Source organism: Vipera ursinii (assembly GCF_947247035.1).
Source record: "Vipera ursinii genome assembly, chromosome: Z".
Lineage (NCBI taxonomy): Eukaryota > Metazoa > Chordata > Lepidosauria > Squamata > Viperidae > Vipera > Vipera ursinii.
This window is the reverse complement of record NC_139517.1, coordinates 103,163,740-103,189,101: the sequence shown is the minus strand read 5'-3', so window position 1 is coordinate 103,189,101 and position 25,362 is coordinate 103,163,740. Positions and strand designations below refer to the sequence as shown.

At 41.4% G+C, this 25,362-nt stretch overlaps 2 protein-coding genes across 2 annotated transcripts in view; both read left to right on the top strand.

Annotated features, from left to right (window-relative positions):
* Positions 1–25,362, top strand: part of PLXDC2 (plexin domain containing 2) — a gene marked incomplete at both ends in the record, with an annotated part of 289,409 nt that overhangs the window by 198,096 nt on the left and 65,951 nt on the right. The window contains one exon of the mRNA XM_083377986.1: positions 13,955–14,024. Within this exon, the coding sequence (XP_083234112.1) occupies positions 13,955–14,024 (70 nt within the window). The remainder of the gene's footprint in view (positions 1–13,954; positions 14,025–25,362) is intronic.
* On the top strand, positions 8,408–12,490 carry LOC310648422 (uncharacterized protein). The gene is made up of 2 exons (XM_083376240.1): positions 8,408–9,692; positions 12,208–12,490. Exons 1-2 carry the CDS (start codon positions 8,768–8,770, stop codon positions 12,231–12,233), a joined length of 951 nt encoding a protein of 316 aa, XP_083232366.1. The 5' UTR covers positions 8,408–8,767; the 3' UTR covers positions 12,234–12,490.

Below are 25,362 nucleotides of genomic sequence, written 5' to 3'. Positions count from 1 at the left end.
AATGAAGGCTATTGCTAAGCACATTGGTTTGTGCTTAAAATTGTAAGCCGCCCTGAGTCTTCAGAGAAGGGCGGGATATAAATGGGATTAAAAAAAAAAAACAGATTAGTTGCAAGTTTTCAGGTACAAACCTTTCTGATAATGATGATAATGATAATGGTGACATGGGCAGTCTTGGTGATGTTATCTGGGAAGAGTTCGATTCTGTGACTCCGGAAGATGTGGACAGGATCATGAGGAGGCTGAGCTCCACCACATGTTTATTGGACCCGTGCCCCTCCTGGCTGGTTTATGCGGCTCGGGAGAGGACACGAGGCTGGCTCCAGGCAGTGATAACTGCTTCTTTGAGTGAGGGTAGCTTTTCTGCCGCCTTGAAGGAGGCGGTGGTGATAGCCCTCCTCAAGAAGCCTGTCCTGGACCCGGCTATTTTGAACAACTATCGTCCGGTCTCCAACCTTCGCTTTCTTGTGAAGGTTGTTTGAGAGCGTGGTGGCGCATCAGCTCCCTCTGTTCCTGGAGGAAGCTGATTATCTGGACCCGTACCAATCGGGCTTCAGGCCCGGGTACAGCACGGAGACGGCATTGGTCGCGCTGGTGAATGATCTCTGGCGAGCTCAGGACAGGGGTTGCTCCTCTGTCCTAGTCCTATTAGACCTCTCAGCGGCTTTCAATACCATCGACCATGGTATCTTACTGCAGCGTCTCAGGGGGTTGGGAGTGGGAGGCACTGTTTTGCAGTGGTTCTCCTCCTACCTCCTGGGACGTTCACAGTCGGTGCTGGCAGGAGGGCAAAGGTCGGCCTTGAGGCCTCTTGTTTGTGGAGTTCCTCAGGGGTCGGTCCTCTCGCCTCTTCTGTTCAACATCTATATGAAGCCACTGGGTGAGATCATTTGTGGTTTTGGGGTTGGGTATCATCAATATGCTGATGATACCCAGCTTTTCATCTCCACCCCAAACCACCCCAGTGATGCCCTCGATGTGATGTCCCGTTGCCTGGAGGCGGTTCGGGTCTGAGTCCCTGCATTCATTAAGTGAGCCATATGGTCATTTTAAGTAAATCCAACATATGTCCTAGGTGGGCGGGGGTTTGCCCTTTTCTTTTGGAAAACGGCAAAAAATGTTACAAATTATCATCATGTGAGCATGGGATGCTGCAATTCTCTTTTGAGTCAGTTGCCAAGCGCCTAATATGCAATCACAATAATAATGTGGTTGGGAGTGGCAATTGTATCTTTGAGGACAGGTAGTAGCTTTTTTGGTAGTCTGTCATAATGTTGAATAATTGTTAAGCAAGACTATAGTATACATTACAGAGATGGAAGCAAATCAGAGAAAGAGGCTCATAATAACACTCTCCTGATTTTGTTTAACATAATAGCAGATAGAGAGAAAATTGGACAAGCATTCAAGATTCTGTTATTATAAAACAATAAAGTAGCATTACAGGATGTTGTGGTATCTGTTTCTTGACTTTGCCTAACTTTAAGGGTTGGCATATAGCAAATTACATAAACTTCATGGTACTTTTCACTTGAATTAATTTTGTGACCTACAGGTTTATACATAAAATTCTCACTCTAATCAGATCTATGCTATATAGAAGAATGCATTGAGGAAAATAATGTTAAACATTAGTAATTAATATCTGTTTTTGTTGTAGTGATTAACTATTGTATTCAATTAACTATTTGGAAATGACAGCTAAAGATTATTTATGTTTATGTGAAAGCAACTGTAAGTCTCACCCACACAAATAAATAAATAACATTAATGCCCTAATAGCAGAGTTATGCTCAGGTGGTAGCTACATTAAATTCTTTTCATATGAACCATATTTGAAAGCAGCGGCAGAAACTTGAAGACTAAAATGAGAATTGGTTACCGCAGAACCAAATAGGTATGAGGGTAGTAACTTGCTTCTTATTGAGGCAATTCATTTTCATAAGCATGTTCACGTATACAAAAATCAAAAGTGGAATTCTGAAATGACTGGAAACTAGTCTCAAATTATTAATCACAAAGACAAATGCTTAGGTGCAAGTCTTGCTTTTTGGAAATAATCTTGTTTTAGGCAAAATATTTCAATATAGGAGAACATCTGACATCACTTTACCATTTAGAAAGTCAGAAAGCAAAATTGAGTTTCTCTGCTTTTTCTTGATATTTTCAGTCTATGAACTACTAAGCGGCAGATTAGTAATCTGCTATAATAAATGGTTGCCTTTTTGACCAAAAAAATTATTTCCACATATCTTAGCTTAAATGTTCTTTTAGCTAACCCATTACCGAATAATAGTTTTATAATAACTTTACCCTTTACCAGATCTAAATTAATGTGACTGTTTCTTAGAAAGTGGCTCTGCAATCATGTAGGTATTTAATATGTTTAACCTTGGTTATTTGCTTCATATGCAAGGATCTCATATATCAAATTCATTCAACCTTTTTTTAAAAAAAATCAAGAATACCAATTACCAATTATAATCTAGATTATAACCTTTTTTTTCCCCTGAAAAAGCAAGAAAAAAATTGTGGCTTTTACTTGGACTTGACATCACCTCACTGTTTTATGCTTTATTCCAGTTTCTCAAAGATAATAAATTTAGAAGAAGTCAGAAGGAGGCAAATAAAAGAACTGTCAGAGTGTTAAAATTTCTAACAGTTGCCTTGTCAAAACTTGCCTGTTTTCTTTGTCCTTGTTAAAAAGATGCATTTCGTCATTATGCAGTAAAGTGTAATATTATATCTTGCTAAAATTAGTGCAGAAAATGCAGACAACTCCCTAAAGCAGTGATGGCGAACCTTTTAGACACCGAGTGCCCAAACTGCAATCCAAAACCCACTTATTTATTGCAAAGTGCCAGGGCCGCATCAGCATTGTGGTGCTCTCAGGGGGAGCGGGGGGAGGTGGCCCACTGGGTGGGCATGGCTGCTGGCTGGTCACAGCTGCAGTGGTCACGGCAGACTGGGTGGGCATGGCCAGGGTGGCAGGGACCAGTCCCTCGCCATCTCCAGGGCATCCCCAGGGGGCCAATGCCACTTGCTCGCTCACTTCCTGCCCAGTCGCTTGCAAACGCCACATACTTGCTACTCTGGTGAACTCTACTGGGGTGACGGTGTGCGTGCCCAGAGAGAGGGCTCTGAGTGCCACCTCTGGCACACGTGCCATAGGTGTGCCACCACTGCCCTAAAGAAAAGAACAAACACACACATGAAAACACACAAAGATTTAAATTGTTAAAAGGTTACTTACAAGATTTTTTGTAAATACAGAAAAACAGGGATAGAAAATTAAAAATGATTTCTTTATTTATTTAGCATGTGGCATAGAATGGATAACAATAAAATTATAGAAAGGAGCACATAATACTATGGTACACATATGATTAAAATATATAGTCAAATCTGTAAGGTTTGAGGAAAGCAATTATATGTCTAAATTATTGGTTACATTTTAAAATAAGTTGATTCATAACAGTAGGTGTTCTATATATTTATCTGATTAATTATTTGTTTAGTTGAAGAAAATCTACTTTTCCTATTGTTTAAGCTCTCAAGTGGCAGCTAGTGACTATGTCAGAGTTTGGGGTTGGCAGCCCAGAGCAGGAGACGAGAGGAAAGAAGGGATGGTTTTGTAAGGAGGTAAATGCATTTGTTGCTCACGTGACTGGGACCGTGAGTGGGGTTGCAAGTACCCGTGATGCTCACATCAATGTGAGCACTCGCACGTCGGTTTGCAAATGTCTGCAAAACTCAAGGCAATGCTCGCACAAGTGTGGCTGCAAATACCTGTGACTCGTTTGGCAACGCTCATGCGAGAGGAACCGCAAACACCCATGACACTCACAGCGATTTTCTTTTGAGTGGGGCTGTGCACACACATGCATACATGCACTGGCCAACCACTCACGCAGCCCAGTCATTTTTTCAGTGCTATTGTAACTTCAAATGGTCGCCAAGAAATGGTTGTGAGTCGAGGACTATCTGCATGTATCATTTTTATCAGAATTGGAATGGATATCTCTGCATTTGTGAATGCAGAAGAATGAAGAATAAAAAAATAAATAAAATATAGTTTAACTTTAGTATTTTGATATCAGTACAACATACTTTTATAGAATAGACGGTTAGAAAAACTATCCAGTGGAACAACCTGCCTCCAGAAGTGATGAATGCTCCAACACTGGAAGTTTTTAAGAAGAGACTGGCCAGCCATTTGTCTGAAATGGTATAGGGTTTCCTGCCTGAACAGGGGGTTGGACTAGATGACCTCCAAGGTCCCTTCCAACTTCTTCTTCTTCTTCTTCTTCTTCTTCTTCTTCTTCTTCTTCTTCTTCTTCTTCTTCTTCTTCTTCTTCTTCTTCTTCTTCTTTTTCTTTTTCTTCTTCTTCTTCTTCTTCTTCTTCTTCTTATTATTATTATTATTATTATTATTATTATTATTATTATTATTATTATTATTATTATTATTATTATTATTATTATTATTAAGAATCCACCTTCAAATCATTGTTAATTTCCAGACTGGCATAATGTAATTGATGTGTATTGCTGAAATCATCTGATTTGATGGATCAGCAGTATCTGATTTAATGGACAATCAGGAAAAAGGGATACCCTTCTCTCCTATATTAGTCCATTAAATGGAGAATAAAATAATAAAAATGAAGAATAAAAAAGGAATAAAGTTCTAAAAACATATTTGCTTTAGAGAGCAAGTCTTGACATATTGTTCAATGGCTGAAGCTCTCCTTAGGTTGAAAAAAGTAGTATATCCATGGATTAAAGATACTGAGGAGAAGGTTGCTTTTTTGGACAGCGTAGACAATCACTTTTGATGGAGCAAACTCTGTGAAATGCAAAATATAAAAAAATGAGCAAATTAAGGAAATGATTGTTTAAATATGTGATTCTAAAGAACAAAGGAAGAACTATGTCTTTTTATGTAAAAGTATTCACTGTTCATTAAGACCTGAAAAGAAATGGAAGAAGTTGAGACAAGGAAATATCATACCAGTATTTCAATTTAAATTATTTCAGTCTGCTCTCTTTTGTAAGACATCAGTTTTGATTTAAAGTTTCTGGACTGTATTAAATCCCATTATGTTCCAATCTGGCAATTTTAGCTTAATTTGTGTTATCAACTTTTCAAATAATCCATTGTTATACAGAGACCATGGCTAAATAAGGTCCTGACGAGAAGAATGGGGAGGAAATTGAAAATTACTCAGTGCAAATATTCATTCCTGATTTATAACATACATGGGCCATTTGCATAATTGAAGTTATCGAGCTGTTTGGATATATTCAGGTTTTCATGGGAAGGCGCAGGAGAAAAAGTTGCTCAAAAAAACTAAGACTATTTGGAAGAAGTTTAACAATAAACAATGGTTTGCTGTGATACCAATAAATATATTTGGTCTCTTGTAACTAAGGTGTGGAAGGGAAGATTTTAAGAGCCAAGAACTGCTTTCATTTTCTTTTAGCAACCACACACAATAGTAATTTAAAGAAATCACCTGAGAGAACTAGATGGGAGGGGCCTGCTACACTTGTGGAGAGGCTCATGTGAGAGGGGCCACAAACACCCACAACGCTCAAGGCAATGTTTGCATGAGTGAAGCTATGTGAACATGCATGCATTAGCCAGCCACTCATGTGGCCTGGTAGTGGCCCACAGCTCACAGGTTGAGGACCCCTGCTCTAGGTTATGTTTGAACCAAGGCAGTTGTAAATTGTAATGAGAAAGGTGCCTTATATCTATAGTCTGTGAATCTTTACATGGAACCAATGCCATCAAAGAGAGAGAAATTTATTTTTGTGCAAACATATTTAGAAAAGAAAGCATCAAAGAGGCTTCAAATAAGAGGCTCATTGGATTCTATGTCCAGCAGTACAAAGGAGTTGCCTTTAAGGAAAAAGCAGGAGTAAATGGGAAAAAATAACTTAAAGCTTTTTGCAAGAGAAGTAGATTACATGAGACAGTGTAAAGATCAAAGAAGCATCAAGATTGTGAGCTCTAAAGAAAGAGTCTGGAATTTGCAATAAAAGAGTAAATGTGTAAGGAAGAAAATGTTGGAAGGAAAATATTTTCCTCCTTATTTTCATTAAGAAATAAGAAAACATTTGTGGATGTACTTGGAGAATATTGGAAAGTAAATAAAGAAGTGATTTTTTTTTGCTAAATCATCAGCTTGAAACTAGGGTAAGTTTTTAATTTTGAATAGGAACTGGAAAGTAAATATGAATATATCAAGAATCCTTTACAGAGGATTACTTACTGTAAATTAGACTTTAATCTAATCCTCAGAATCAACTGCCATGAATTCAGTGAGAGTATATCTGGACAAACATAATTTTCACTACTCTGGAAATTAGAAAATATAGTCTCAGTTTAATCAAACAAAGAAAATCACAGCTTTGAGTGCTAGCTTACTTTTCTCTTTTCATGTTTAACCTATGATATTTTTATTTATTTATTTGCCTGCTTGCCTACTTCCTTGGGTTATAGTGCTGGCCAAAATTGTGGAAACCTTTTGGGAAAAGTATTTTTGAGGTTTGATGGCTAATAACACCACTTTTTTGGAGTAGTAGCATAAAATTGTATATCAATGGAAAGATAATTTAATCAAGAATGTAATACAACAGAGTTTGTTCAATTATCCGTACTGTATTCTATGAAAAGTTATAGCCAAATAACGAGAAAAAGGAAGCACAACTTGCTTAGGTTGATATCAGGTAGCTTTCCTTCATCTGATTGTAGCCAATGAGCATGAGTGTTTAGAGAGCCAATCAGGTGTCATCTAGTTTTGGCAATGAGCCAATCAGATCACAGTAGGATTCAGTTATTGATGTCATGTATTGAAGCGGAGAGGAAGACATTTATCAGTGGTTATGTGATCGCTATCAAGTAGTTGGGTTTTTTTGTTCTTTCATTTACTGAGCTTGTAAAACGTAATAAAATTAAAGTAATGGTGCAAAGAGTTGACTGGTTGCCCAGAAAGCGATGTAAAATAGTATTATTAAGTGAACAAGGCTACAGTTATAAAGAAATTAGAAGAAAAATTGGTGGAAACTTAACCAAAGGTGGCATTTCTACTGTACACTGTTCCCAAAAGGTTTCCACAGTTTTGGCCACTACTGTATATGTAACCCAGTTCACAATCAATCAAGCTTATTTTTGCAGATTGAATAGACTCTTCCTAAATTAAATTCAACTTATCTTGTTGAAAATATTTACAGCAATCATATGACAGAAGAACAGAAAATAGTCCAGGGTCTTTGGAACAAAAATGCAGTTTTTTTGAATTTGATTTGTTGTGATGTTTAACTTTGGTGCTTTGTAAGCAAGCCATGGTTTATGTGTTAATATAATAACAGCAATTTATAGCAACTAGTAAAATAGTCTAAAAATTGCTATGTTTTTATTTGTCCCAAAGCCCAAAAGAAATTGTTGGTTTCAAAATATATCTTTAAAATTGGGTTTGGCTCATTAAAATAATGACATAACTATCCCACCTTTCACTGAATGCATTTCCATTAAAGCCTTTATCAGTAGAGTTCCATTATTTTTGTAGATTCTATTTCTTGATCTAGCCTACTTTGAAGTGCTACTATTATACAAATGTTATTAATACTATGTCAGAAAATATTTTTATGTAAAATCTTGCATTTTGCACATTCCTTTTCATTTGTAGAATAATAGAGTTAATACTCTCAATTGTAAACAGATATTAAAGATTTCTGGTTTACTATAAAGAAAGGAAATCTAAACTTAAATTGTTATAAAAGTACAATTGATACCAGGTTAAGTATTTTATCTAGAGAATTTTTCTAAAGTGAATGAAAATAACTTTAAATGAAGATTATGTAAAGTAACTGTTTTAAAGAGCTTAAGATCAGTAACTTTACATACATGGTAGAACATCTTTCCAAAACCTAATTCAGAGTTCTATATAGAGTTTCTTGTGCTTTGCATAGTAAGGAACTCATCCTGTAATCTCATGTTGGAGTTTGTGGATAGCTTTTTGCAGGGAACTGATGGTGATAAGTTGCAGAATTTTGAAGAGGTGCATTTCTTGTTATCTGTCCCATCTTAACTGGTAACAAAGATTTCTTTCTCCTTTTCACAAGTCAGAAGAGCTATTAGTGACACTCAAGAAAGAACCATTTCTTCCTAATGAAATTTATTTGATTTCATATATCCTCCATAGCTAACAACAGGACATTGACTCAGTCACGATATGACTGGGCCTATGCAGCATAAACCATAAACTTGATCTATAAATACGATGGCTGCATTCATACATTGCTGTTAACCAAATCCAAGGAAATGAGTTGATGATTTATCTAAGTATGTGAATCCAGGCAATGTAATTGTTGTGTATGTAAATAGTTAGCAATAAGCCATGGAAGAGATTGCAAACACAGTGCAGCTTTGCAAGGTTTAAAGCGGGAAAATAAGGTGCATTCATTGGACGCCACAACCAAGGAGCGGGAAAAGAGACTGTTTGTATTGGTTACAGTTCAAACGCTTTCTCTATAAAAAGGTTGCAACATTTGACAGTTGACAGTTGACTTTGTGTATTCAATAAACTCGTTCAGTGTTAACCACTCTGGGTCCTCGTCAATTCGAACCAAACAACTGGCGACGAAGGTGGGATTGACAGAAGACCAGAGATTAGGAAGAATTGTCGTGAAGGCGGCAAATTCAGAGCGAGTCATAGTCAACCGAGCGGCCGCGGCAGAATAGGGAAAAATTCTCCGAATGGCGCAAATCGGGTCACTGAAGGAATTCGACCCTAACTTCCCCGAAGATTGGGAAGAATACATCGGTCAGGTCGAAGGATTCCTGTTAGTGAACGGAATCACTGACGACCGGAAAAAAGCGGCGGCACTTTTGACAATCTGCGGCACACCGGTCTACAGAGTTGCTGTCGGGCTGTGCCAGCCACAACCAGTCTCCAGCGTGCCCTATGCCGACCTCCTCGCAAAATTAAAAGTTCACTTTACTCCCCGAAGGTCCGAACTCTTTTGGCGGCGCATCTTTGAAAAGAGAAATCAGAGACCGGGGGAGTCCATACAGAAATTCGTCGCTGCCGTCAGGGAAGCCGCAGTACGTTGCAAATACGATAATTTAGAAATTAGAATTCGGGACAGAGTCGTGCTGGGCTTACGTGATGAACAATTACAAAATAGAATAATCGCCAAACCTACCGGCGATTTACAGGAAGTGCTAGACGAACTCCTAACGTATGAGTCAACCGGGTATCGCGACCCCCCCCGCAGTAGCATGGCGGCAGCACCCGAAATTAACCAAGAGGGCTATGTGGACTGCGGGGAGGTGGATCAGCAGTGGGAGGAAGAGATCGCCGAAGTCTCCAGGCGATTCGGAAAGATGGCACCAAGACAACTCAGAAGCGAGGGGCCTGAACCTGGCCACCGGCAACAACCCGCAACACCGCAAAGACCACCGACCGGGGCACAACGACCGTGGCGGGACACCGCAACCAGACCGCGCGACAACGAAACCCAGAACCGATGTGGCAGCTGCGGCGGCAACCATCCCCGCGCTTCCTGCCGATTCCGTACCGCCAAGTGCAGGGCTTGCGGCAAGACCGGCCACATCCAGGCCATCTGCAGAAACCGCGTTCGGGACACCCGTCTGAACGAAGTCGATGTGTGGCCAGAGGGTAAGGTAACCCCCAATGCTAGTGGCAAGGAGACCCCTAAAACCCGGGTGAAATTTCCAAACCTAAGGGAGGTGGCCCGAGTCAATCGGAGACGGCGGGGAAGGGGTCACAATTTTCCGGACGGAAAATTAAAAATCACAGTCCTTCTGCAAGGGGTCCCTTGCAGAATGGAAATCGACTCAGGGGCTTCAGTGTCGATAATTTCCACTGAAACCCTTGAGAAAATCGAACAACTAAGCGGAAAAAGAATTCCACTTAGTCCAACAAATATTCAATTAATGGACTTCCAAAAAAGTCCAATAATCGTAAAAGGAAAGACCAGCCTTAGAGTAAACTTTAAGGGGTTTAAGGGGGTCTTAGATTTGATAGTTACGGAGGGGAATAGGACCAGCTTAATAGGGCTTAATTGGTTTCCTGCCCTGGGAATTTGGATTGGGGGAATAAATTCAGTGATTAGAAATAAGACCCTCGAATCCGTCTGCAAAGAATTTGCAGACGTATTCGATGGATCTCTAGGCAAGTACAAAGGGCCCCCCATTAATTTTAACCTAGACCCCTCAGTAAATCCAATCAGGCTAAAGGCCCGGAGGGTACCTTTTGCCTTAAAAGAAAAAATCGAGGCCGAGCTCGACCGGCTTGTAGGCCTCGGAGTTTTAGAACCTGTTGAGGGCGGTTTGTGGGAGACGCCGATTGTCACACCCCTCAAACCCAATGGGGATGTGAGAATCTGCGCCGACTACAAGGCCACCCTCAACATTGGAATGAAAAAGCATGCTTACCCGGTCCCGACGGTGAAGCAGGTCCTCGCCACGATCCAGGACGCCGCCATCTTCGCCAAGCTCGACTTGGCGCATGCGTACTTACAGTTGACTGTTTCCAAGGAGGCTGCAGAGGCACAGACAATTGTTACCCACAAGGGGGCGTTCCGAGTCCACAGACTGCAATTTGGAATTGCAGCAGCTCCAGGCATCTTCCAAGAAGTGATGGAGAGGACCTTAAAGGGCATACCTGGAGTATGCCCTTACTTTGATGATGTCCTAATAGCTGGAAAAGATGAAGGAATGTTAGTAGAGCGGCTGGAACAGGTACTGGGCAGATTTAGAAAGGCTGGATTAAAATTAAAAAAGGAAAAATGTAGCATAGGGGTTAAATCCACTGATTTTTTGGGGTTCAGGATTGACAAAAGTGGAGTCCATCCTACCCCTGAAAAATTAAAGCAATAAAAGGGGCTCCTGAACCAAGGAACAAGGCGGAGCTACAGGCCTTCCTAGGCTTGGTAAATTTTTATCACACTTTTGTGCCACATAAGGCTGCCATTGCAGAACCACTGCACAGGCTTTTAGATAAGAAGACCCCTTGGCATTGGCAAGACAAGCACCAAGCGAGTTTCCAGACCTTAAAAGACATCCTTTCCAGTAGTTCAACTGTAACCCACTTTATAGAAAATAGACCAATCTACCTGGCGTGCGATGCTTCGCCTTATGGCGTTGGGGCAGTAATCAGCCATTTAGACGCCCAGGGAATGCAAAGACCCATTGCTTACTACTCCCGCACACTAACCAAGGCAGAGCGGAACTATGCTCAAATAGACAGGGAAGCTTTAGCCATAGTGGCAGGAGTTAAAAAGTTCCACGACTACCTGTATGGCAGGAACTTTACAATACTGACAGACCACAAACCCCTGCTGGGACTGTTTACCACAGATAAACAGACTCCCCAAATTATGTCTCCCAGGATGCTGAGATGGTCCATTTTCCTCTCAGCATATTCATTTTCCCTCCAATACCGACCAGGTAAGGACATGGGTCATGCAGACGCTCTTAGCAGATTGCCCCTTAGCACAACAGAGGAGGACCCTGCCCCAGTGGGACAAGTAATGTCCCTACAAGATATTCCTGATTTGCCCCTAACTGCTAAAGACATAGCTGAGGCAACCAATAAGGACCTCATCTTAAGGAGAGTAATGGCCTGGGTCATGAGCGGTTGGCCCAACGCCAACCCGGACGTAAAATACAGTCCATTTTTCAGAAGGAAAGATGAACTATCAGTTCATATGGGTTGCTTACTCTGGGGAACTCGTGTAGTAATTCCGGAAATCCACAAATCAGCTATTCTATTTGAATTGCATGAGGGACACCCCGGAATAGTAAGGATGAAGGCCCTGGCTAGGAGTCACTTGTGGTGGCCAGGATTGGACCACGACATTGAGGAATGTGTTGCCAATTGCCATCTGTGCCAACGTTCCAGGCCTGAACAACAGCACATCCGCACACATAAATGGGAGCTAGCTAGGAATCCTTGGTCCAGGATTCATATTGATTTCGCTGGACCTTTCCAGGGGTTAACGTTCCTTGTAGTGGTCGACAGCTACTCTAGATGGCTAGAAGTAGTACCGGTCAGTTCAGTAACGGCAGGCAGAACAATACAGGCATTAAGGGGCCTCTTTGCCACTCATGGGTTGCCGGATTTAATAGTGTCTGATAATGGGCCACAATTCACATCTATTGAATTTCAGGATTTCCTCAAGGCCAACTCGATTAAGCACAAGACTTCTGCACCCTTCCACCCCTCCACCAACGGATTGGCTGAAAGGAATGTGAGGACCACGAAGGACGCGCTTAAAAGAATCATTCGAGGTGACTGGCATCAGAGACTAGCTGAGTTCTTGTTGGCTCAACACACAACCCCTTGTTCGGCTACAGGGAAAAGTCCAGCTGAAATGAGGTGGGGCAGGAAAATATTGACCAAGTTGGACAGATTACACCCTGACAGACTCCAACCAAACATTGAATTAGACATTCCTAACAGGACATTTGAAGTGGGGGACTTGATTTGGGCCAGGAACTACGCCCAAGGGGACAAATGGATTCCAGGGGTGGTAACTGAAATCTTAGGTCCCCTATCATACATCATTGAGGGGGAAGGGAATAGGATCTGTAAAAGACACATAGACCAGCTGAGGAAAAGATCTAGTGGGTGTGTGCCTGTTGAGGGGGACCAAAGCTCAGTAAGGGGAAACAGTACAGACAACATTAGGCCAGGAAGCGGTGTAGAGGTTGGGCAAGATGACACATTCCCTGATGCCCAACAACAACAATTCAGTCCAATTGATTGGGAAATACCCCTGCGAAGTAGGCCAGTGACCAATGAATCCCAAACACAACCTAATACACAAGACAGTACATCTGAAGCCAGTAACCCAGAGCCCAGGTCTAGTAGTAACCAGCAGCCAAGTAGTCAACCAGGAAGAAGTGTCCCTAATAGCCAAAGTAACAGATACCCGTCCAGAATACATAGGCCACCAAAATACCTAATGGATTTTGTAAAGAAATGACACCAACTGGGGGGTAAGGGGTGTTGTGTATGTAAATAGTTAGCAATAAGCCATGGAAGAGATTGCAAACACAGTGCAGCTTTGCAAGGTTTAAAGCGGGAAAATAAGGTGCATTCATTGGACGCCACAACCAAGGAGCGGGAAAAGAGACTGTTTGTATTGGTTACAGTTCAAACGCTTTCTCTATAAAAAGGTTGCAACATTTGACAGTTGACAGTTGACTTTGTGTATTCAATAAACTCGTTCAGTGTTAACCACTCTGGGTCCTCGTCAATTCGAACCAAACAGTAATATTGACTGCATTGTCAGGATTCACAAACTTACATAGCTAAATCATTGGACTAGATCTGATTCAGTTCCATTCTCACCTACGAAACTTGCTGTGTGGCTTTAAACAGAATTCTGCCTTAATCAAGTTTGTGACATAGGATTGTTGTTGATGAAAAAAGATTCTCAATTAAATTGTCCTGAACTTCTAGAGGAAAGATAGAATATAAATTGACTAAAATAAAATTAGTTCAGGGAAATATAAGCAAACAGAATTGCAAATTCAATTCTGGCCTATCTACTTTGGTAGGGATAGCATCAAACGTACCTGGATGCAGACTCAGGTTTCACTTAACACTTTTGAACTTCTTTCTTTTTATGACGCTTCCCAGTCTGGTGTGCTTCCAGTGGGTTAGATGAGAACTTCAGTAAACCCAAAACAGTATGTCCATTCTGCCTGAGAATTATGGGATTTTTAAAAAGCTGCTTTATATATTGCTAAATCTTTTTAGTCAGCTTTAATACTAAAAGAAAACCCCAAATGAGGAAGACTAATGTAAAACAGCTTTAAGGTGTGAAGAGCTGGATCATGTTCTGAAGTGACTGATTCTTTGCTCTAATTTCTTTTATTAATTTTATCTTCTGGTGTTGTTCCTTGCAGAGAGTGAATCTGTCCTTCGATTTTCCATTTTATGGTCATTTCCTACGTGAAATTACTGTTGCAACTGGGGGTAAGTGGCTTCCTTACAGTTCACTTTGAATTAATCTGACAAAAATCTGACATTTCAGATTAAGTAGATTTCCTTCATATTTTAAGGCAGGGGTAGGCAACCTCGGCTCTTTTATGACTCATGGACTTCAACTCCCAGAATTCCTGAGCCAGCATAGGAATTCTGGGAGTTGAAGTCCATGAGTCATAAAAGAGCCGAGGTTGCCTACCCCTGTTTTAAGGAAATGAAGTGTAACACAGCAGAGCTTGCATTAGCCAGGATGTGAGGATCCATTCAAATTCAGTCTATTTTTTATGCAAACATTTCTCTTCCTTCCCCCCCCCACCTCTTTCTCTCTCTCTCACATACACAACATCTAATCCTTTTGAATGACTTTCTTTGTTCTTTGCCTGAACAGTTAAATTTGACCCAGGAAAGAGAAGGTGTTTTTTATTAGTAAACTAAAAAGAAAATGCAATACTTTGACTTGCATGAAGGCATTTGCCTTGTCCCTTTCTCCAGTGCTTTGAAATGTTTTCCAAGGATTGCAGGGCAGCTCTGCACAAGTGCAGCACAACATGGAGAAAAAATATGCTTGAAAATGTCACATTTCCTTATACATGACTGAGATAACATCATGTAATAGGCTATAAGAATAACCTTGAGAGACAGGAGGAAGAGCTGCAACTTAGACAAAGGTCTGATAAATTAAATCTGAATCCAAAGCAAGAATGGGGTCGAGAAAGCATTTCAGAACTGACCGTCCTTGTTCTCTGAAATGTAAAGGCGGGGTGGGGGTGGGGAGACAAGCACTTTTGGACTTGCAAGGTTCTGTTTACTATAACTGTACAATGAAATTGGTGTTAGTGTTCTTGGATTTGGTTGCCTGGCTTGTACTACTTTGAAGATCTGAGACATCTATATTGAGTAGTAGCTATACCCTATTTTTATGATCTCATTCTTTGCCAATTCCTCATTATCCAAAGGGATTGCTACTAGCATAGGATTTTAGGCCAAAAACTATTGTTAATTCTGTAAGTTGAAGTTGCCCAATTCTGGACATTAAAAAAAACCTAGATTAATTTAATAACACTTAGTTCTGTTTTCATCAGCTCTGTATTTCTCTGTTCATTATAATTTTTTTTACTGGCTATAATTTTTTTTGACCCTCAATTAATGAAAAAGGAGAGAGAGGGAAAAGAGCCAACACTGATTGCTGGCTCATTTGGGCAATTAGTGTATCCTTGTCCTCAATTCTTATTTTGTGAAGGTTATTTGACTCCCATGTCTGACGAAAATCAGTGTGTACTGCCATTAATAATGTAATTAGTTGTTCTAGAGGTGGATATATCATATGGGATTCCTATGAATACTAATTCCATAAACTGGGAAACTACTGAAGGCCTAAACATTTTGTAATAATAAGGAAGACTGTCTAACATAAAATTTCAGATACTGGCTTAGGGGAAGAATAAGCACCAAGCTTCCAATTAGGTTCCTTAATTTTAATATCCATGCTGAGGGGCAGGAGTGAAAGTCAGAAATGAAAGAGTTTAGTTGTCCAAAATTCAAACCTAGTGGTCCCAATACTGACCCTGGCCTGGCAAGCTTAAATGAAAGCGACAGGATAAACTTTACATTAAGTATTTAATTAACATAAAGTATTGTTTGGTTCTAACAATGTAAAACAATTTTCATCAGACTGCAGCAGTACTTTTCAGATGTAAGAAGTTAATACCCTAGTTCAGACATGTCAAACACAAGGCCCGGGGGCCAGATGCGGCCCGCAAAGTGGTTTCATGTGGTCCACGAAGCCATCCTGGAAACAGTGAGGGAAAGGCCCCCACTGCCTTGGCCCTGGCCCAGAGACCCTCCTTCTGCCAGAGACCCTCAGATCTGTCCCACTCCTGCCCAGGCCCCCATAGGCACCCTTGATGCGAACAATGTAGAGCTGGCCATGCCCACCCAGTAGGCCATATGAACTCTAGCCACGCCCACACAGTAGGCCACACCCACCCTGGCCATACCCACCCCACCTGGTCTGCGCAGGGAAAGCGGGACCAATTGGAGAAGAAGCTGCAGTCTGTGATTTTTTACAGGCTGGGGTCTGGGTGTCTTTCTTTCTAAAGTTGAAGAGCAGCTGTAGTATATCCCAACTTGAAAGGCAGGTGGGGAAGGCAGCAGCAAGAGCAGCGGCTTAGCTCTAAGGACACATTTGACTCAGGAACTGGGCGGGCTGGCTGGAAAACCTGGAGCGGATCTCCCATTTGGTCTTTTTTTTTAATCCCATTTATATCCTGCCCTTCTCCGAAGACTCAGGGTGGCTTACAATTTAAAGCACAAATCAATGTGCTTAGCAATAGCCTTCATTCTGTGTATATGCCTGTTTATTAGGGCTTTCACACACCCCCAAGCAGCATTATTACAAAGTCAGTTTATTGCCCCTAACAATCTGGGTCCTCATTTTACCTACCTTGGAAGGATGGAAGGCTGAGTCAACCTTAAGCCTGGTGGGATGCGAACCTGCACTAATTGCAGGCAGCTGGTGTTACTTAAGGAGGCATTAGCCCACTGCTCCACCAAGGCTCTTGTATTCTTGATCCACATACTGCTGGAGTCTAGCTTGTAGGATTTTAAGCATAACTTTACTAGCATGAGAAATGAGTGCAATGGTGCGATAGTATGAACATTCTTTGGCACTGCCTTTCTTTGGAATTGGAATGTAAACTGATCTTTTCCAATCCTGTGGCCACTGTTGAGTTTTCCACATTTGCTGGCAAATTGAGTGTAGCACTTTTATTGCATTGTCTTTTAAGATTTTGAATAGCTCAGCTGGAATACTGTCACCTCCACTAGCTTTGTTGTTGCTCAGCTTTCCTAAGGCCCACTTCACTTCACATTCTAGGATGTCTGGCTCGAGGTCAGAGACCACCTCATTGTGATTATCACAATGTAACTATACATTCTTGTATAGTTCTTCTGTGTAATTTTGCCACCTCTTCTTAATCTCTTCTGCCTCTGTTAGGTCCCTGCCATTTTGGTCCTTCATCATGCCCATTTTTGCATTAAACGTTCCCTTCATCTCTCCAATTTTCTTGAAAAGATCTCTGGTCCTCTCTATTCTATTGTTTTCTTCTATTTCTTTGCACTGTTCATTTAAGAAGGCATTCTTATCTCTTCTAGCTATTCTCTGGAATTCTGCATTCAATTGGGCATATCTATGTTTTTCTCCCTTGCCTTTCACTTCCCTCCTTTCCTCAGCTATTTGCAAAGCTTCCTCAGACAGCCATTTTGCTTTCTTGCATTTCTTTTTCTTTGGGATGGTTTTGGTTGCTACCTGTTGTACAATGTTGCGAACCTCTGTCCATAGTTCTTTAGGCACTCTGTCTATCAGATCTAATTCCTTAAATCTATTTGTCACCTCTACTATATATTCAACAGGGATATGATTTAATTCATACCTGAGTGGCCTAGTGCTTTTCCCTACTTTCTTCAGTTTAAGCCTAAACTTTGCAATGAGAAGCTCATGGTCTGAGCCACAGTCAGCTCCTGGTCTTGCTTTTACTGACTGTATAGAGTTTCTCCATCTTTGGCTGCAGAGCACATAATCAATCTGATTTCTGTGTTGACCGTCTGGTGATGTCCATGTGTAGAGCCGTCTCTTGGGTTGTTGGAAAAGAGTGTGTGCTATGACCATCGTATTCTCTTGACAAAATTCTATCAGCCTGTGCCCTCCTTCATTTTGTACTCCAAGGCCAAAGTTGCCTGTTATTCCGGTTATCTTTTGGCTTCCTACTTTAGCATTCCAATCCCCCATGATGATAAGAACATCATTTTTTGGTGTTAGTTCTATAAGGTGCTCTGGGCTTCATAGAACCGGTCAGTTGCATCCTCTTCAGCACTGGTGGTTGGAGCATAGACTTGGACTACTGTGATATTGAATGGTTTGCCTTGGATTCGAACTGAGATCATTCTGTCATTTTGAGGGTTGTATCCCAGTATTGCTTTTCCTATTCTTTTATTGACTATGAAGGCTACTCCATTTCTTCTGAGGGATTCTTGCCCACAGTAGTATACCCTATGGTCATCTGAATTAAATTCACCCATTCCTGTCCATTTTAGTTCGCTGATACGATGTTCAGTCTTGTCATCTCTTGTTTGACCACGTCCAGCTTTCCTTGATTCATGGATCTTACATTCCAGGTTCCTATGGAGAAAAAATCTTTACAGCATCGGACTTTCCTTTCACCACCAGACACATCCACAGCTGAGCGTCCTTTCGGCTTTGGCCCAGTCGCTTCATTCTTTCTGGCACTACTAGTACTAGCCCTCTGCTCTTCCCCAGTAACATATTGGACGCCTTCCGACCTGAGGGGCTCATCTTCCAGCGTAATATCGTTATGCCTTTTGGTACTGTCCATGGGGTTTTCATGGCAGATATACTGGAGTGGGTTGCCATTTCCTTCTCCAGTGGATCACGTTTTGTCAGAACTCTCTGCTATGACCTGTCCGTCTTGGGTGGCCCTGCACAGCATAGCTCATAGCTTCATTGAATTACGCAAGCCCCTTCACCACGACAAGGCAGTAATCCATGAAGGGTCAAGTCAATAGAGCCATCTATTTTTATTTATTTATTTATTGTCCTAGACCACGGGTCGGCAACCCGCAGCTCTTTGAGCTGTCTCTTTGAACGCGTGCAGCTCTCCAAACCTCGACTGCCCCATTTGCAGAGATGCTGCCTTCATCCATGTTTGATGAAGGCAGCAGCTCTCCAAACAGTTTGCAGAACTGCTGCCTGCGGCGGAGGTTTGGAGAGGTGCGCGTGCACCTCTCCAAACCACCGCTGTCCCGTTTGCACAGCTGCTGCGTTCGTCCATGTTTGACGAACATGGACCGCCGCCTTCCTGTTTGGCGGTCTGCCGCGCTCGTCAAACATTAATGAATGCAGCAGGTCTCCAAACGGGTGGCGGCGGTTTGGAGAGGTGCGCACGCACTCTCCAAACTTCCACCGCCCCGTTTGCACAGCTGCTACGTTCGTCCGTGTTTGACGAACGCAGCAGATCTCCAAACGGGACGGTGGTTTGGAGACATGCGCGGGCACTCTCCAAACTGCCACCATTCTCTTTGCACAGCTGCCGCATTCGTCCGTGTTTCTTTCAAACGCGGAGGAATGCAGCAGCTCTGCAAACGAGGCGGCGGCGGTTTGGAGAGCTGCGCAGCTCTCCAAACCTCCACCTCTACGTTTGGAGAGCTGCTGCCTTCATCAAACGCAGAGGTTTGGAGGTCCCAGGAGAGGGGCAGGGATCCTCTGAAAGGCCGTTTCCTTCCTCAGCGTGCGAGTCCATCCCTCCCCCCCTAAACTGGCGGCACTGGGCAGCGACAGGTGCGTGAGGCTCAGGATGCGGTGTGGGCGTAGGTGTGGTGTATGTTTTTGCTTGTTCTGCGCACGCGCGTGCGTGCCCACAAGCGCACGCACATTTTGCGGCTCCCACTTTTTTGTCTATGACGGAACCGGTTCTGAGTGGCTCTTTTGCTGTTTCCGGTTGCTGACCCGTGTCCTAGACTATTGAGGGCCTTCAGCCTGAAAACTCTTTGTGAGTTAAGCTGAAATTTTTGAAACTGATGTTCCTCTTTGATAAAAGACCATGTAAACCATACTCTTGAAGTTGCTTTTTGGAGCTACTCAGTCCCCACTATGGGCTCCATAAACACTTTGGCAATAGCCAAAAGATGCTTTGACACATACCAGCACCTGCCAAATAGCTCTCACAAATGCCAGACAAGTGAGGAGAGGATATAGACTCCCTTTTCCAAGCAAAGTTGCCTCTTAACTATTTTTGCAATATAATACTCTTCATCTGAGCTACAGCTTGGATACCCTCATATGTGGAATTAAAATTTGCCCCATTGGATTTTGTTAGAAATTAAAACTCTTTCAGTGACTGGATTGGAAAAGCCCTTGTGACAGTAGCATTATTAGGATTTTTTTTGTATGGAGGAAAAAATATATAAATGGCTAAAATTTAACAATATTGTCCCCTTCAAAGTATAAATGTCATATGAATATATATATATATATATATATATATATATATATATATATATATATATATATATATATATATATATATATATATGTTTTCGTAGATTCTCGCGGGTGTCTGTATGTGTAGATCTAGAGTCTCGGGTTTCTTCCCACGTTCCTTTCATCTTCAGAAAGTTGTGGCGACGTTTCGACGAAATCCCATCCGTCATCATCAGGCCGGAGTGTTCCTCCTGCTGCTGCTTCCAGGAGCAATGCGTGGTCTGGCTGTTCCTTTCCTTCCAACTGCCGGTGGGGCTGTGTTCTGACTGGGAGGAGGCGTGGCTGCTTTCTGATTGGATGGGGGTGTCCTCCGACTGGGTAGAGGCGTGGTTGTCTTCTGATTGAGTGGAGGCGTGGCTGTCTTCTGATTGGGTGGATGCATGGTTGTCTTCTGATTGGTTGGAGGCGTGGCTGTCTTCTGATTGGGTGGGGTGTGTTCTGAATGGGTGGGGTTTTTTGTTGTGTTGTAATATCCTGAGTGTTGTGATTTGGTGTCCTGAGGAGTGGGCTGTGTAGTGGCCTCCAGAGCTTTGGTTTGGCTCCGAGTTCGAGGACCTGCTATGTATCTCTGGTATGGGTCAGTCAGGTTCGTGTGTGCGTTCTTCTGCTTGGGTGATGGCACTTTTGCTTGACTTGTTCTGTCTTCTGTGTGGGAGAGTTTTTGTTCTGGGTGTGGATGAGTCTTGCTGGGGCTGGTGGCATTTGGGGTTGTTTGTTGGTTTTTTAAATCCTTGTTTGCTGAAATTCGTTTCTCTATCAATGCTGGTTTCCAAATGGCATGTAGGCGGGAGGTGTCGTCTCGCTTGTTCATACTGTCTGGGTGTTTTTCTATTTCAATGGCTTCTCTGATTATTCTGCTATTGAGATGTTCTATTTTGGCGATTGTTTTTGTACCTTCAAAATTGATGTTGTGTCCCGTAGTGTTTATGTGTTGTACTAGTGAAGATGTGTGATCTTTCTTCTGTACTGAGTTCTTATGTTCTTCTACACGTACCTCTATTCTTCTGTTAGTCTGTCCGATGTATGTTGCTGGACAGGAGGCGCATGGGATTTGGTATATGCCCTGGTTTTCCAGTTCTATTTTGTCTTTGGGATTTCTCAGGATGGAGAAGCCATTGAAATAGAAAAACACCCAGACAGTATGAACAAGCGAGACGACACCTCCCGCCTACATGCCATTTGGAAACCAGCATTGATAGAGAAACGAATTTCAGCAAACAAGGATTTAAAAAACCAACAAACAACCCCAAATGCCACCAGCCCCAGCAAGACTCATCCACACCCAGAACAAAAACTCTCCCACACAGAAGACAGAACAAGTCAAGCAAAAGTGCCATCACCCAAGCAGAAGAACGCACACACGAACCTGACTGACCCATACCAGAGATACATAGCAGGTCCTCGAACTCGGAGCCAAACCAAAGCTCTGGAGGCCACTACACAGCCCACTCCTCAGGACACCAAATCACAACACTCAGGATATTACAACACAACAAAAAACCCCACCCATTCAGAACACACCCCACCCAATCAGAAGACAGCCACGCCTCCACTCAATCAGAAGACAACCACGCCTCCACCCAGTCGGAGGACACCCCCACCCAATCAGAAAGCAGCCACGCCTCCTCCCAGTCAGAACACAGCCCCACCGGCAGTTGGAAGGAAAGGAACAGCCAGACCACGCATTGCTCCTGGAAGCAGCAGGAGGAACACTCCGGCCTGATGATGACGGATGGGATTTCGTCGAAACGTCGCCACAACTTTCTGAAGATGAAAGGAACGCGGGAAGAAACCCGAGACTCTAGATCTACATATATATGTATATATATATGTACATATATATATATATATATATATATATATATATATATATATATATATATATATATATATTTCTCAGTGCTTCATACAGTAGATATAATCAGACCTAAAAAAACCCTCAAATTAATTATGAATTTCCAGTTAGATCTGCAATTGAACAATTGGGTTTTATTGCATAATTCACACAGATATATATATGTGTGTGTGTGTGTGTGTGAATTATGCAATAAAACCTAATTGTTCAATTGCAGATCTAACTGGAAATTCATAATTATAACCAACATGCTGTGCTAATAGTGTTCTTTGAGGGGTTTTTTAGGTCTGATTACTGTATATCTACTGTATGAAGCACTGAGAACTATTATCTTATGAAGCATGTTTTAAAATAATTATGCTTTTAAAACAATGTCAGTTCCAATTCTTTAAATAAGTATATATTGACTAGTATTCATATTCTAATCCAATCATTATATCATTTATTAACTAAATGGTAGCTTATATTTCATACTGTAAAATCCTAAAGATTTAGTAATCATTGCAGGATAAACAGGAAAAAAATGAAGATCCCCAAAACTCAAATATTACCGTTATCTTCAAAAATTTCTGCAGATATTCAACTTAAAGGCCACTACATATATGCTTTACTTTCAGGGTGAACCTATGTGACTATATGATCTTTCCTACCTACAGTTATTCTATACTAAATTTAGAGTTGCCATCCTTTCAACCAACGTTTCATAAGATGTATTTTAACCTGTAAATTACCGTATGTCCCTTGTCTTCCTTTCGATCTATTCCGCTTTGTCTATTTCTATGTAAAAGTGCTGTCTCAGATCTTCATATAATCTCCTGTTCAAATAAAAGTCTAAACTAGAGGGATTCACTAAAATCCATTGATTTATGAGAAAACACAGAAACAAACTGCCCAGGCAAATAGCTTCTGATTGAAATAAAAAAATAAAGCAAAATGCTGCATAATTCCAGGAGGAATTATATGCAGAATTTCCCTGTATTACAAGATGAGCTCTAACATATTAAGTGGTGGTTATCATTATTCCAATCGGTATCCTTCTCATGCTTCTAAAATAACTCTTAAATAATACTTTCAGTTTGGATGGCTGATAAATATGAAAGAGATTTTGAGATGCTTTCATCTTCCATCTCATTCACCACAACAATGTGCTGACTGTGTTGAGTGTGTTGTTTCTACATTTTGTACACTTAGAAGTTTCCATAGTAACACAGTTGAAAATTGACATATAAGTTGTGATCTTGCCTGATAGGTAAACATTAAAAGACAACAAATTGCAGTTGTCAACATTCGGAAGATAGTGAAGATATGATGCAGAAGGCCATTGAACTCAGACTGAAACCTTCATGATATCCAATTTAGTAGTTTCTCCAGCTAAACAATTAACTGAAATCTTGTGTCTCCTCAGGGTGCCACCGGTCAGAGAATGTCGACTGGTGGCCCCCAGGGGGAGATCCTTCTCTGTGGGCGCCCCGGAGCTATGGAACCAGTTACCGGTTGAGCTCCGGACGGCGCCCGATCTTCGCTCCTTTCTCCGCGACCTGAAAACATACTTGTTCGAGCAAGCCGGCCTGGCCTGAGGGGGGGATTAGTGGGGTCTTTTTACTATTTTTATTGGGGTTTTTACCATGTACTAATTGTATTTTTATCGGGCATGTATTTAATTATCTTTTATTTTTTGTAAATCTCTGTGTTTTATTCTTGCCCTGTACACCGCCCTGAGTCCTTCGGGAGAAGGGCAGTATAGAAATATTAATAAATTAAATTAAAATTAAATTATGGAAGATAATGAATAATAGCTTGTGTTAGAATCCTGTATTTTGCAAGCATACTTTCTTTCAGTGTGAAAGTATGCAGAGGCTCAAATAAAATAACCTGGAAACAATTCTGAACAGAGTTTATATTGATAAATCATTAGGCAACTGATAAACAATGCATGTTTGAGTGACTGTTATTGCACAATTTAAGTTCTGCTAATTCTAGGTTAGGCAGGATATTGGCTTCAGAACAATGAGGTTTGGGAGTGATAAATTTTCCCAACTTCTCAAGTGTGTCCCCATTGCTTTCATAATTGCTTTGGGAATGAGAGGAAAGAAAGGAGCAATCTTAACTATTTTGCACATAGGATCATCAACCAAAATTGTTGCTGAAGAACTATCTAATGACACAGAGCTTAATATTTTTCATACACAAGGAAGAAAGGAAACAGCAACAGCATGTTTGGCTTAATCAGGTTTTCCTTCCTGTATATATTTCTAAATTCAACTAATTAAATATGAGTAGAGCAGCATGGTGGCCTAGAGGTAAAGCTCTCTCGCCTCACAATCAGGAAGCTGTGAATTTGATCCTAGGTAGTGGCAGATATTTTTCTCTCTGGGCACAAAGAGAAAATATCTTATACAAATTCCACATAGGCATGAGGAAGGGCATCTGGCCAGTAAATGCTCAGCTCTGTTCACCCCAACTCCACTCTGATGCAAGGATTACAGGATTGTTAAAAGAAAAAACAAACAAAATGTTGCTAATATGAGTGGTCTTCATTTATTTTCATTTTATGCCACCATAAAATTTACATTTTTATACCAGTTTTTGGAAGCTATAATACCTGGCAGGCTGCTTATGGCTCTACAACACCCACTCACACATCTTTGGTGGAAGATAACATGCTACTTCAGAATGGTAAGGAGAACAGTAGATGCAGGATTTGATTGAAATATACTTTAAATATGGGAGTCACTATGAAATATGTAGGCACTAATGTGAAGTTGTGGTTCAGTTACAACATCTGGATTTAGATTCTACATTACACAAAGTCACAAGAAGCCTTAGAGCAGGCACTCTTTCACTTCAGTTTCCTCATAGGATTTTTACTGTGAGTATAAAATTGAATGAAATGATATAGAATCATGATACATAATCTTCTACTTATTTGGGATAAAGCTCCTGAGTAAGTAATTCATACATTAGCCAGAAGGATCATATGACAGAGCTTAGGAATTTCAATGTCACAATATCCCATACCTTGAATCTAGACAAATAATGAGATAATGGGATAATGCAATATATTTAATAACTTACAGGAATACTGAAAGGAAAAACATCTATCATACACTGGGTAAACCTGTTCTGTACCAGCCTGCTACCGGCCCTGCAGAAAAGGCAGGGACAACCCCTTTTACAAGAAGGCAAGAGGCTGGAATTACGCCTGCCAAATTTATTGCTACAAAAACAAATAGAACAAGACACAAACCAAGAAACAGGAGCTTTTCAAGCAGTTGCCTTCAGCAAACCAGCCCTCCCACGCATTCCCCCTTAAATACAGTTCAGGGCGTGGCTTGTCTCTGCCTCCTTCCGAGGAGCCCCATTGCCTTCCTCTGTTTACTCCTGATTGACTGCCTCCTGCGTCGGGCGTCCTTGAACAG

What these genes read in the sequence shown, in the direction of transcription:
- LOC310648422 (XM_083376240.1), top strand. Translation starts at nt 8,768, where the DNA reads ATGGCGCAAATCGGGTCACTGAAGGAATTCGACCCTAACTTCCCCGAA. An exon ending in AGTCGATGTGTGGCCAGAGG is followed by an intron (nt 9,693 to 12,207) that starts GTAAGGTAACCC and finishes ATTGAATTTCAG; the next exon opens with GATTTCCTCAAGGCCAACTC.